At 37.7% G+C, this 13,861-nt stretch overlaps 2 protein-coding genes across 2 annotated transcripts; one reads left to right on the plus strand and one right to left on the minus strand.

Annotated features, from left to right (window-relative positions):
• Positions 1-1,489: 1,489 nt before the first annotated feature.
• On the plus strand, positions 1,490-6,931 carry grp (gastrin-releasing peptide). Its single transcript, XM_058416007.1, has 3 exons — positions 1,490-1,812; positions 5,195-5,445; positions 6,597-6,931. The coding sequence occupies exons 1-3, from the start codon at positions 1,674-1,676 to the stop codon at positions 6,648-6,650; spliced, it is 444 nt and encodes a 147-aa protein (XP_058271990.1). The 5' UTR covers positions 1,490-1,673; the 3' UTR covers positions 6,651-6,931.
• Positions 6,932-8,310: 1,379 nt separating this feature from the next.
• On the minus strand, positions 8,311-11,695 carry rx3 (retinal homeobox gene 3). The gene is made up of 3 exons (XM_058415975.1): positions 11,399-11,695; positions 9,891-10,129; positions 8,311-9,351 (listed from the first exon to the last, which is right to left on the minus strand). Exons 1-3 carry the CDS (start codon positions 11,526-11,528, stop codon positions 8,944-8,946), a joined length of 777 nt encoding a protein of 258 aa, XP_058271958.1. The 5' UTR covers positions 11,529-11,695; the 3' UTR covers positions 8,311-8,943.
• Positions 11,696-13,861: the final 2,166 nt, after the last annotated feature.

Consider the following 13,861-nt stretch of genomic DNA (forward strand, 5'->3'; position numbering starts at 1 on the left):
TGAGCAAAAGACGAGAGAATCCTAGCAACATAAACACTCTGAGCTGATTACGGCCATGCGGAGCTGCCTTGAGATTCGTATTACTGAGGCAGGAGACTGGGGGCTTCCCAGAGTCAGGGGCAAAGGGGCATTAGCTAGATTCTGATCACCTTACGTTTACAAATATTAGATATATATTGCAAAATAAATCCAATAGACAATAAATATTTGAGTATTTTCATGTTATTCTGTTGGTCATCTGAGTCCAAGCCTCTCGATCCTGTGAGTTGTAGAAGACCGACCTGAGATATTTGTCCATTTTTATCCATAAACAGCATGCAACAACCAAAACACACAAGTCCAAGACCAGAACCAGGTGAGATCGAGTCTTAAAAGTTTTAAAGTGGGAGGAGCAAACGCTCTCTGTCAATCACAGCGACACTAGCCAATCTGAGCTGGTGATCTGTTGTATGTAGAAGATGGAGGATAGCGCTTTCTTCTGCTGCCCTGTGACTCATGAGCATAAGCAGCACTTAAAGAACATAAGAGCATTTGGTTGGTGTTAACCTTTACCCCCCTCAGTGGACATCTTGAACTCCAAAGCTCAAGTGTGGACAGTTCCTTACTCAGTTAATCTAAAAACTCTGGACTAAATTTTCACTCTGTTCTGGATAACAAGATTTAAGGTTTGGAGAGCAAGATGTTAGGAAAACCTTCATGCTTCCTCTTATAACCATAAAGGATTATATTCATCACATACACACATCACATGGATCACCAACTCGGACTCTGATTAAGGTCTGGTTTCTGCCCGAGTCGCTCTAACACATCCAGTGAAGTTTCTGCAGTACAATTAAAGCCGTGCTCCTGTAAGAAGCTGAAGCTCCGCCCCCAGTTTCAAATCCCAAGGTTTTTCTCTGAAAATGCCCAGTATCAGCTTCATTCATTCATTCATTCATTCATTCATTCATTCATTCATTCATTCATGCCATCCTTTCTGTTTAAAAAAAAAGGGATTTAATGACACTTCACAGGACATTTAAAGCTGAATATAAACAAACCCTGAATAATTCCTTTCCAGAACTTTGTCCTGGACTTGTTTTGATCGCAGAACCACTCCAGTTAACTAATGATCTGAATCTTTGATGGGAAATTAGAAACAAGAAAGAAGATTAGAGCAATGGAAAGAATGGAACAAGTAAACCAAATGGAACGAGCTTGTAAAACCAACAAAGAGGGAAATTGTGAATGCAATGAAAAGGAAAAAACGAGGAAAAACAGATTCATCAGTCAGATTGTGGAATGAAAAGAATCCTGAAAAACAACCACCACATATCAGTGCCATCAGAATAAAAGGTCCATTGGTCAGAGGGGTGATGGTGGTGGTGGTGGTGGTGGGGTGATAGCGGAGGGGTGGATGACGGGGGTGAGACCGGCTCTGATGATATTAATCAGCGTATTAAGCCTTTGACATTTCGTCTCGGATGCTGAACGACGTCTCTGTGTTGATTGACACGGGGGGTTTTTTGGACGTCATTAAGCTTCCAGGCTGTTCACCTGCTCTGCGTCCTGCTCTGGTATAAATACACTGATCTCCACTCACTCACACACACTCACACACACACTCACACACACACGCTCCACAGCACTGCACAGGAGGAGTAGTAGAAGTCCAGCCGTGTCTGACCGTGGTCATGTGCGTCCTGTGGAGATACCGACTCGTGGTCTGGGCGTCGGCCGTGCTCCTGCTGTTCCTCGGCTGTGACGCTCAGCTGCATAACGAAGCACAAAGTGGCAAATTAGTGTACGCTCGCGGAAACCACTGGGCTGTGGGTGAGCACCGTGTCTGACTTCTACTAATCGATACAGCAGGCTTTTAATAACGCAAGCTCACTTCAGCATGCAGCTTCACTGTGATTTCTACCTAGTCAGGGGTTTTAACTTTTAATGTGGCACAAAAAGCTGATCAAGGAATCATGGAAATTATATTCCACTTAAACTAAACAGATTTTTAAAAATCCTGTGTGATAATAAAAAGGTTTCTTTTCAGAGACGTTTATTTATCACTTTGATGCAAGGAGAATTAAATCAGTTTATTATCTTCCTCTCTTCCTTCTTCTTCTTCTTCTTCTTCTTCTTCTTCTTCTCCTTCTTTTTTCTTCTTTTTCTTCTTGATCTTCTTCATCTTATTTTTCTCTGTCTTTCCCTCTTCTTCCTTTCTTCTACTTTTTCTTCTTCTTCTTCTTCCTCTTCTTCTTCATCATCTCTTTCTCCTTTATCTTGTTTTTCTCCTTCTCCCTCTTTTCTTCTTCTTTTTTTCTTTTGCTCCTCCATCTTCTTCTGCTTCATCTTCTCATTCTCTTTCATCTTTTTTCTCCTTCTTTTCTTCCTCTTATTCTTCAACTTCTCTTTCTCCTTCTTTTCTTCTTTTTTCTTCAACTTTTCCTTCATCTTTTTCCCTTCTTCTTCTTATCTGCTTCTTCTTCTCCTTCATCATCTTCTTTCCCCTCATTGTCTTTTTCTCCTCCTCTTCATCTTCTTCTTTTCTCCTTCTTTCTTTCTTTCTTTCTTTCTTTCTTTCTTTCTTTCTTTCTTTCTTTCTTTCTTTCTTTCTTTCTTTCTTTCTTTCTTTCTTTCTTCTTCTTCTTTCCTTCTCCTTCTTTTCATCTTCTTCTTTTTCTTCTTCTCCTTCATCCTCTTTTCTCTTCCTTTTCTCCTTCTTTTCCTTCTCCTTCTGGGTGACCCAGGAGAGTGATGTTGTGAATCATTAGAGAGTATATTGTGTGTAGAGGAGCTCTGGGATGAGCAGCAGGACAGTCTTTACACATCTGGGAATAATGTGAGACCAGACCTGGCAGGAGAACGTGAGGAGGAACAGAATTAGAGCACTAGGTTAAAACCTGCAGGAAGATCCAGAGCGTGAGACGAGCCACAGGTGAAACACGTCTGCTCCGTGTGTGGAGATGATTTTAACCTCTTTTATTCGAGGTAGAAATCCTGGGATTGTCCCATTTTACAGAGATAGACTAGGATCTGTCATCTTCAGTGTGTGGTTAGTCTGTACTGTGTGTTAAACGTACCAAATATAACAACACAAACATTAATCTTTGCTTATTATCCAAATTATTATCCAGAATGCAGTCATGGGATTTGTTGCTCTTCTCTGGCAGTCTGGTGTGTAATAAACTCTCAGGGTTGAGTTGTGTAAAGCGACAAGACCACGAGCTGCAGAGTCAGAAATAAACACCTAGTGTGCTCTTTTTGTCTTTAGCTTTATTTCTCCTTTTTTCCATTTCCACAGCAATGAGATGATTGTGTTTCTGAAATCTGACACGTAAAGGAGGATCGCTCATTAAAGCAATTATTAACTTAATCATAATAAGAGCATCTAATGTGATTCATATAACTCAGAACGGTTATAACATCACATCACATCCTTGATGATTTTCATGTAACCACATGCTGCTGTTTTCATTCCAGATATAATCACATGTATCTTTATTTGGCTCTCTTTCTGTGGGAATGTGGCTCATTTTTATTAATTTAATTTAATTAAAAATAAACCAGAATAATTAATCAGTAAACATGTGATGTCATTTATTTATTGTAATGATATACAATAAATAAATACATTAAATACATTATTTCTGTACATTATGGATAAATTTTTGTATTTAAAAAATGTTGACTGAATAGTTTGTAGTTTATTACTACTATATTACTAGAAAAATGATCATTTAGCATTTTAATAAAACATGCTTTGTGCTTTTGTTTTTTTAGAAAGAAAAAAGCTAACATCCATAAAACGTTGTTTCCAATATTTAACTGAAATAATATTAAATTTTTTTTGTAACTCTGAGATTTAATTCTGATTGGTTAGAAAGTGTGGAATTATTTATTGACAACAACAACACCAACAACACCACCAACAACAACAACAACAATAATAATAATAATAATAATAAGAAGAAGAAGAAGAAGAAGAAGAAGAAGCTCATTGCTTTAATCGTAGTTAATCTTCTGAAGCTTTATTGGTATCAATCCCTCGTCCTCTTGTACCTGTCCTTTAAAGCGTCTGTGAGTGATTTCTCGTCTGTCTGTTTTTCCTTCATGGTTTCATATCAAACTGCAGCAGCAGATGATTGTTGTCTCTCTTTTATGTCCATCAGCCACTCGAGCTTCTCACAGCCTCCTCGAGCACAGACACTACAGACCGAAGAGCCGCAGGAGGACATTGGAGTGTTTTGTTTTGCTTTTACTCTACTCTGCTGTGCTTATACTTTAAAGCAGCAATCAGAGACAATGACGGTGACGTCACTGATTTTATTACAGAAACACTTTGGCTGAATGACGCAGCTGAATTATTACGCTAATGATAATGGTGATCTTTTAACTTTTTATACTGCTTGAGGTATCTAAGAGGTTAAACTAGAAGATGATGCTATTCTTAAACATTCATTAGATCTTTTAACATATTGAGTCAGAAATGAACAGGAATTAAACAGACCATTTTCAACTTTTTCTGACAGAAGATATATATATATATATATATATTCTTTATAGCTAGCACAAACCAGTTAATTACTGAGGTTTATGTCCTAGCTAGCTGGCATGATATTGGTAATGTAACAGGAAATGGAACATCAACATTTCTAATTATTATTATTATTCAAAATAATTATTCCAGGCTCTGTCCTACTGATGAAAGACAAGATAGTAAGCTTATATGGATGGATTTTGTTCCAGAGCTCAGAATGCTGATGTTCCTCAATACGGCAGAACTACTGGAAGTTCAGTTAGCGCTTAATGCTAACTGAGATTTCAGTCTTATTTGAGTTTTTTTTCTGAGAAACTTACCCACACAACTGAGGGAAATGTTGATATTCCTGATGTGTTTCTATCATTTGCCATTGCATTTTCTGGAGCAAAAGTGGATAACGACTATATATGCTAAAAGCTAGCTAGCTAAGACATTAGCCTCAGTTGACAGCTAACTGTCTTCTCATTGCCTAGCAACAGTGCTCCCAGTCAGTATCCAAATCATAAAGCTATTCATGCTAACTATAACAGCTGGAAGTTTATAAAGCTCCAGTAAAGGTTTCGAGTGACAGAGACGTCAGGATGGTCTACAAACAATCTCTGTTTCATCTTCCAGTATCTAAAGCTTCACTGGACATGTCTAGTTCCTCTAACAGTTCCTGGTGTTTCTCCACAGGACACCTGATGGGTAAGAAGAGCATAGACGAAACGCTGAGCTCAGACGAACGTGACATGGATGCTCAGGCTTATTTAATCACAGCAGAAACCGACACACACACACAGCCGTCCAGACTGCTGACGGCTCTCATCAAGGTTCTGACTGGATCAAAGAGAGACACAGAAGACGAGAGGGAAAGACGAGAGCGCTCCATAGAGCTGAGGAAATGGTGGCAAGAGCAGCTGGAAAGACAGAAGGAGGTCAATCAGGTAAGTGCAAGTTTATATATTATTAAAATTTCTCTGCGTCTCTATGAACAATTATTTAATAGAACAGAATAAAAAGCAGGGAAGAATGAAAAAGCTATTTTATTAAGAAAAAAACGAAGTCATTCATTTTAATTGAAAAGGAAGATTTACTGTGTGTGACGTTTGTTTGTTTGCTCATTTAATCACTTCAAGCAGTCTGAAGACTGACCACCAGGGGGAGCTCTTAATGCTTAATTAGCTCAATATAGCTTATATACAGTACAGTGCTATACACCGGTCAGCCATAATTGTGAGCAGTGACTGGTGAAGTGAATGAGACTGAGTATCTCCTCATCATGGCACCTGTTAGTGGGTGGGATATATTAGGCAGCAAGTCAACATTTTGTCCTCAAAATTGATGTTAGAAGCAGGAAAAATGGACAAGCGTAAAGATTTGAGCGAGTTTGACCAAAAGGGCCAAATTGTGATGGCTAGACCACTGGATCAGAGCATCTCCAAAACTGCAGCTCTTGTGGGGTGTTCCTGGTCTGCAGTGGACAGTATCTATCAAAAGTGGTCCAAGGAAGGAACAGTGGTGAACCGGTGACAGGGTCATGGGTGGCCAAGGCTCACTGATACACGTGGGGAGAGAAGGCTGGCCCGTGTGATCCGATCCAACAGACGAGCTACTGTTGATCAAACTGCTGAAGAAGTTAATGCTGGTTCTGATAGAAAGGGGTCAGAATACACAGTGCAGGACGGGTCAGGGCTGTTTTGGCAGCAAAAGGGGGACCAACACAATATTAGGCAGGTGGTCATAATGTTATGGCTGATCTGTGTACATTGTGCACTAATTCTTAACTCCATAAGAATACTGCAATACTGACATTCACGGAAGTCCATAACCGTCCCACAGCAAACCTTTTCATTACTGTTTTCACTACTAATAGCTAGCTAATGTCCAACACATGATTAGCTAGGTATGTTGGTCATTTCAGTAAAAAGGCTAGCTCTATAAACCGTAACTCTGTGCTTAGGGCTCCCCCTTGTGGTCAAACCTCAGGCGAGTTAGAGTAGAAGCTTTCTCAGCACATATACAGACTGATTGTTCCTAATAATTCCGATCTCATATCTCCTCGTGTGTGTGTGTGTGTGTGTGTGTGTATCTCCAGGCAGCGAGGGTTTTGTTACTGGCTTTAAACACCAGAGATTCCGACGACAGCTGAAGACGAGCATCATGTCCGATCTTCCATCAGAGCTTGTGCAGGTCGGAGAAGCAGCTGAGAAAACGACCTTCCACGGCGTCAAAAAATCTGTCAGAAAAAAATAATACTAAACACCTGAATCTCTCTTGTCTCTTCATCCTGCACCACATCCGCTCTCAGATCTCTTCTAATTTTTTTTAAGTTACTCTCATTCTAATGCCAGTGTTTTATAGACCTGCGTGTTTCATTTTGTTCTTCTGAATTGTTTGTGTGACTGATGTTTCGTCAGATATCTGCAATAAAGCCCTAATTAGTGGAAAAAACCTGTGCGATTTAAACACACACACACACACACACACAGACACACACACACACTGAGCAGTGTTCCAGTCATTATTGAACAAACACACACACCCTTGGAGCCAGTGTTTTAGAAAGTATGAGGTCAGTTTTTCTGATTATTTATAACCTCAGACAGAAGAAGGCGGAGTAAATCACAATTAAACGCTGAAGGGTAATTATGAAGGGTGTGTGTTGAGTCTGTTTCTATTCCTAAAGAGATGTACTCCTTCAAAACGGCAATTTCCCGACCATTATTTTTATTTATTCATTCAAGAAAGAGCCATCTTGTACTTACTTTTATTTCTGTTTCCACTAGCATCGATGCACCAGCTCAGCTCCATGTCCAGGGTGTCCTGCTTTACACACAGCGTTTCTGAATACAACAATCCTGAAGTCTTTTTAATTTTATTTAATTAAAAAAATCCATTAAGCATTAAACATCATGACGTTAAAACCATTTCAAATGACACACCATCATTCTGAGCTCGCGCACAACACAATAGTGACTCAATGTCCACTTTATTGCTTTATTTTTCTGTGAATTGTCTGTCTTCGTTGGTCAATACACCAGCCAGTCACTCGCTTCCTGCTCGTTTTTTCATCCCTAATGGACGATATGAGTAAAAAACAAGGTGTCAGCTGGAGAAAGGACATCATTAAAGGAGCTGTAATTATCCTCTCAGCTGTCCGTTCATCACAATGAGTCCGATTCAAAATAAGACGTGTTCATTACAGCTCCAGCGTTTTTTGTTAAATGTGCTTAATGAGTCACTCTTCAGCTCTCTAACTGTGTTTAAAAAACTTTTAAAACTTTTTTAAACATTTGATTGTGTCATTCATTTTGTCCTCATATATTACACACATTTTACAAAATGAATCATTTCCTTCTTGAGTTTCTTGAGGTCACGTGCTCTTTCACATGTCGTCCCACAGTCTGAATTCGATACTCAGAGGGCTAAACATAATCTTACAATAACGATAAATACAAAATAGATCAATATAAAATCCTAATAAATTGCTTTGCATCAATATAAGTGTCCAAAATGATGAAATTGGGAATTTAAAAATGCTGCAGTTGAACATGTGACCGCTAGATGGCGGTAGAAGAATACTAAAGCGCAGTTCTGCATGTGTTTCTTGCTTTTATAAAAAGTTACCACTAGAGGGCAGCAGAAACAACAGGAAACGTCAAAGCTTAAGGAAATATAGGTGACGTTTTTTGAGATTGAAATCCGTTCATTTCAGTAATGCAGAAAATAAAAATAGACTCAAATATATATATAAAAAAACATTTAATTAACATTTATATTTACATTTAGATAAAATCATAAATCACAGTTTACACAAAGAATGAGAAGAGAAGAATAAATAGATTGTCTTAGAGCTCACAGACGCTCATCAAACACAGAAATTTTCCCAAGAGAACCATTATCTGAAGCTGAGAACTCTTCAAGGAGCATTTTAAAATATTTTTATCCCTATTTTAACACTATGTTTCTCTGATGCTTCTTTAAGAGTTTGTTGTTTTTATGAGATTTGTAGCCTCAGGGAAGGGTTCTGATAGAGAACGCTCTGTGACGGAGAACACGGTTTGTCTTTTGAGTGATCTTTAGAACCCAATTTTTTCTTTTCATTCAAATTTTTTCAAATTTGTTCTCTTTGCTTTTTTAATTCATGTATTCTTACAAATGTTGTTGTGACACAGGCAAACATCACTAAGACATGCCCACTCTGGGACTTTAAAGTCTCTCCTGTCCAGCTCCTGGGTTTCTTCACGTCCACTGAAGATGAGACCTGAAGATGGGCTTCAGACGTGTATCCTCCCTCCCTCTCTCTCTCTCCCTGTCTCTCTCTTTCTCTCTCTCTCTCTCTCTCTCCCTCTCTCTCTCTCTCTCTCTCTCTCTCTCAGTGTCTACAGGAAGTACAGAGTTGCTTGACCATTCCATTTTTCCCCACACAAGGAGTCCAGGATCTACCAGGACTTCCCTATGGCCTGAATGTGCTCCTTGGCCTTCATCCTGAGCGAGGCAATGCTGGAGTTGCGAGGATCTGTGTCCTCCAGAGACAGTGAGTCCATGAAACCTGAACAGTGGAAGGGAAGTGGAGGAGGACATGGAGCTCCGAGGGGCAGAGTGTGACCGACCGCTGGACTTCCAAGGAATGATGGAGGAGCATAACTGGACGGAGAGGTAAGGAAGGGAGGAAAGGAGTGCAGCGGAGAGGTGGGGGAGGAGACACATGGGGGTGCCATCCATGGTTCGAGAGCAGGAGATCTGGGGAAGGAAAGCACTGATGAGTCCTGCAGCTTGATGGGGCTGATGGAGCTCAACTCCAGCTTCTCCTGACGACGCCACTTAGCACGACGGTTCTGGAACCACACCTGAGAGAAATACACCACGTTACCTCCAGATACCTCACTGACCCAAAGTTACTCTAAATAACTCCACCCACCCACAGAGCTGATACGGGGTCATGGGGCAGCAGGGAGAATGGACATGGTCATTAATTAAAAAAAATTAATAATAATTAAAATAAAACAAACTTTAACCCTTTAATGTTCTGTGCAACCGTTTGGTAGAGACACTATATTTCATTAATACATTTTTTTTAACTTAACCCAAGCTGATTGGGCAATCGCTTGGTAGAGCCCTATATTTAAATAATTATGGGGTCAGTTAAAAAAAGTTATATATTTTTGTTATTATTGACCGAATTAAATAAAAAATGCAAAGTAAGAATTTTTCCATTGCTTTGGACATTTACACAAATACACATCTATCTATCTATCTATCTATCTATCTATCTATCTATCTATCTATCTATCTATCTATCTATCTATCTATCTATCTATGCATGCCCCATTTCGTTATTTCTTTCTCTCTTTTATTCCATCCATCCGTCCATTCTTCTACTTCTCACCTGCACGCGCACTTCGGGCAGGTTGACCTTGAGCGCGAGTTCCTCCCGGCTGCACGCGTCCGGGTAGCGCGACTTCTCGAACGCTCTTTCGAGCTCGTGCAGTTGGAACGTGGTGAACGTGGTCCGGTTGCGCCTGTGCTTCTTCTTCGCGCGCTCGTCGTCCGACAGCTTCAGACCGTCGCCGCCTTCCGGTAAATCGGGGCTCACCGGGGCGCCGGACCTGACGTCACAGCGGACACCTGGGAGCAGGTGTGCAGGTTAGAATCAGGGGTCGTGTAGTAATAATTATACAACAACAAGAATAGCTAGCTGTTTACAGATTTATAATATATATATATATATATATAATCATGAGTTCTGCAGGAACATGGACTTCAGTGGACTTCAGATTCAGCTATGGAAATTCTTTTATACCTTTTTGTATACCTTTATACCCCTTTGGTGCAAACCAGGTGCTGAAAAGTTCTCGAAGGAATAAAAAAAATCTGCAGATGTTTAGTCTAATAATCTATTACACTCTTATAATAATCTATTACACTCTTATAATAATCTATTACACTCACACGTGATCTAATGCGTCAACATTTATTTCCTCTTCGTTATTATTTAATAAATTATTTTTTAATTAATTAAAGTCATTCATTCATATATTTCTCAAATTATATATTTTTGTATAGTTTTTTTTCTGTAGTTGTATAATCTCAGAGGATTGTGTATAATATTAATCATGAGTGTATTAGTCAACAACTTGTTTGCTAGGATAATTCTTATCTCCTGAATGACGTTTTTTTGTTTGTTTGTTGTTTGTTTGTTTTGTTTTGTGTGCATTTATATTTATCTGTATCACTTTTTTCAGTTGACAATTTCTATGTAAACTTCTTACTCATATTTACGCCCACATTTTACTGCACTTAACTCACACAGTGTTGAAATAAATATAAAATTCAGAACATTTTGTTTTGATGTCTAATTAACGGCACTTGTTCTTCTTTTGAACCCAAAAAAATCCACGTTTATCACAAATGTTTGTTATGATTTCTACAAGCCAATTAACAAGCCATCGTTTTAAAATAATTAAAGTAATATTCATAATTTAAAATCACACACGATTTTATTTTTTCTTTCAGAACTTGGAGATTTTTTTTCTTCTTGGAATTTGCTAAAAATGAGACTTTCTGATCTTAGAATAAAACAAAACTTCAATCAAATAAAGCACACACACACACACACACACACACACAGCATCTTCCGGCTTTCTTGAGGTTTTTCTGTCTTTACTGTTCCACAGAATATTACAGTTGGTCACGTTAGACATTATTATTATTATTATTATTATTATTATATATGTTTCATTTTTTTTTATTAATTGGAGAACAGGACATAATGGTCAATAAAAAAGCTAATGAAATGGCTTTATACCACGGAGCGCACTTCAAATATTTAGCAGTAAATTTGCGAATAAAAATTTCCATCGACACGCGGACAGGAGAGAAATGAGCCTCACTTACTGCTCATCATCCTCTGCTTCTTCAAACTGCTCTCCTCCTCTCTGTAGCCTAAAATGGCCTCGATGCTGTGAACTCTACTTTGATTTCCTAAAAGTCGCTCCTCCATCATTTCTGAGCCCAGAAACCGCATTGAACTTTTTAACACCCGGAAATCAAACAAAAATAATAATAATAAAAAAACAAAAAGCGTCTTCTTCTTCTGTCCAGGTATGCCTGAGTGGAAGTTGGAGAACCAGTAGCGCGGTGTGAACTGGCTCTAGTTCCGTGTTGTGGACAGCTGCTCCAGTAACTCCAGTGTGTCAGGTGTTTCTCCTTCCTCACGTCTCTCCTGCCTTTTTATATCCGTCCTCCTCAGCAGGATCCCTCTCTCCCCTCCATCACCCCACGGACACGTCAGAGGGTGGAACAGGGGCTTCTAGTTTTACCCCAGCTCCTCCCATTAACAACTACCACCCCCTTCCCCTTCCCTTCCCCTGACCAGCCTCGTGCACGAGCTTCACGAAATTCCAAACATTAATCCCTATTAAAATTAATCATTCTCTGCTAGTTAAAAATATAATAATAATAATAATAATAGAAGAAGAAGAAGAAATGCTACTATTACCGTTTTGTAATTTAAATATAGTTTAAATAATTTTTAAAATAATTTTACATAGTTTAAATAATTTTAAATTTTAAATTTATAATTTAAATAAAACAAGAAAATCTATGTTATATTAAAAATTCGAGCAAGTTATAAGTTCGATTAATGTATGAAACATTATAATAATAATAATAATAATAATAATAATAATAATAATTATTATTATTATTATTATTATTACTCTACTGTGTTTCAGCTCAATAAATAAAAATAGTTCTTTTGAAATAAATCGACCTTTCTTTGCTAAAAAGCTGAACCGGAAATTGAGCTGGGAGCAAACCATAAAAGTTTTATTAAATTCTTAGCATTTTTCTTTGCTTGAAAACAGCATTTTTCTTAACTATGTGTGTTTATTTATTTATTTGTTTGTTTCATCTTTTATACTTTAAATTCTTTGAGTTATTTTAACTCACTGTCATTTCTATAACACGGACATTTACATTTTATTTCTTTTGCTGATCAACTTTAAATATTTTAGAGTTGAATGTTTGATTTATATATATATATATATATATATATATATATATATATATATATAGAGAGAGAGAGAGAGAGAGAGAGATTTCAGGTATAATTATTCTTTTTAAGTGATGTTTATTATCTATTTATTATCTATTTATTATCATATTATTTCAAGAGCAAATTTAAATAATTAAAAAGCTGTAGGATCTGGATGTTATTTGTAAAAACATTTTCTTAGCTATGCACCGACTGGAGCTCACTTCATTTCGGACACACACACACACACACACACACACTGTGTGTGGACCCGGGTTTAAGAGGACAATCAAAAGCGCTTAATGAAGGCGTTAATTAGGAGACTGAAAGCCACTAATCCCCCCTCCGTGCTCCTAATAAACGGGTTTAGTTACACTCCTGTAACCTGCGATTCAGGTGCACTTTATTGGAAGAATTGAAACTTCCTCCACATGGAGCAGAGCCGCGGAATTAAGGCTGGACAAAAGCGCAGAGCCGCAGCGCTTGGGCTTTAGGGCGGATTAACGCTCTTATCAGGACAAAACCGCTTTCTTCTGACTGTTTGGATTTCCTTATTCCAGCTCATAATGGTCCATTAGACTCTTTCAGCTCCCCAGGGTTTATTCTCACCAGTGAAAGGGGAAGAACACACAATGATGGAAGGAAAAGTGGAAGATTTGATACAGTGACATTTTTTGCGCACGATATTGATCCTCAGCAGACCCCCGGACCTACTGACCGACAGTCTCTTCTTCACTTCAGCCTGTTCTGGGGTCAATAAAATCTATTAGTTAATAGTTACTATATGTTCTATAGTTACTAAAGAATTTTTTTCTAATTAATTGATAAATCAGAGTCCTCCTTTCTGTCCATATAAAAAGATTTATCATCTAAGCTAAAAGTTCAAAAAGGTGATTTAAACTTTTTTTTTATTACCAATAATCTTAGTGTCCCCTTCAAACAGACCGATTCCTTTTTCTTTGCCTTATAGACAACCATGTTGCCTTCCAGATATAAGAATTAAAATAAAGTATGAAATTAAATTCAGTTTTTTTTTTCATTTGCCACCCAGAGCTTTATTACTTCTTAATACAGATTTGTGTTTTTGTATTTTCTGTTTAGAAAAATGTTTTTATATTTTACATTTACAAATGTATATTCCATTAACAAATAAAGTAAATAAGCAAATACATACATACATAAATTAAAAATAAATAAATACACGAATAAATGAATAAATAAATAAATAAATAAATAAATAAATAAATAAATAAATAAATGTGTAATTTAGGAATTTATCCACATGGATATTTTTGTTACCCATTTTACAATTTGTTGTTGTT

The sequence above is a fragment of the Hemibagrus wyckioides genome, linkage group LG18 (assembly GCF_019097595.1).
Source record: "Hemibagrus wyckioides isolate EC202008001 linkage group LG18, SWU_Hwy_1.0, whole genome shotgun sequence".
Taxonomy (NCBI): domain Eukaryota; kingdom Metazoa; phylum Chordata; class Actinopteri; order Siluriformes; family Bagridae; genus Hemibagrus; species Hemibagrus wyckioides.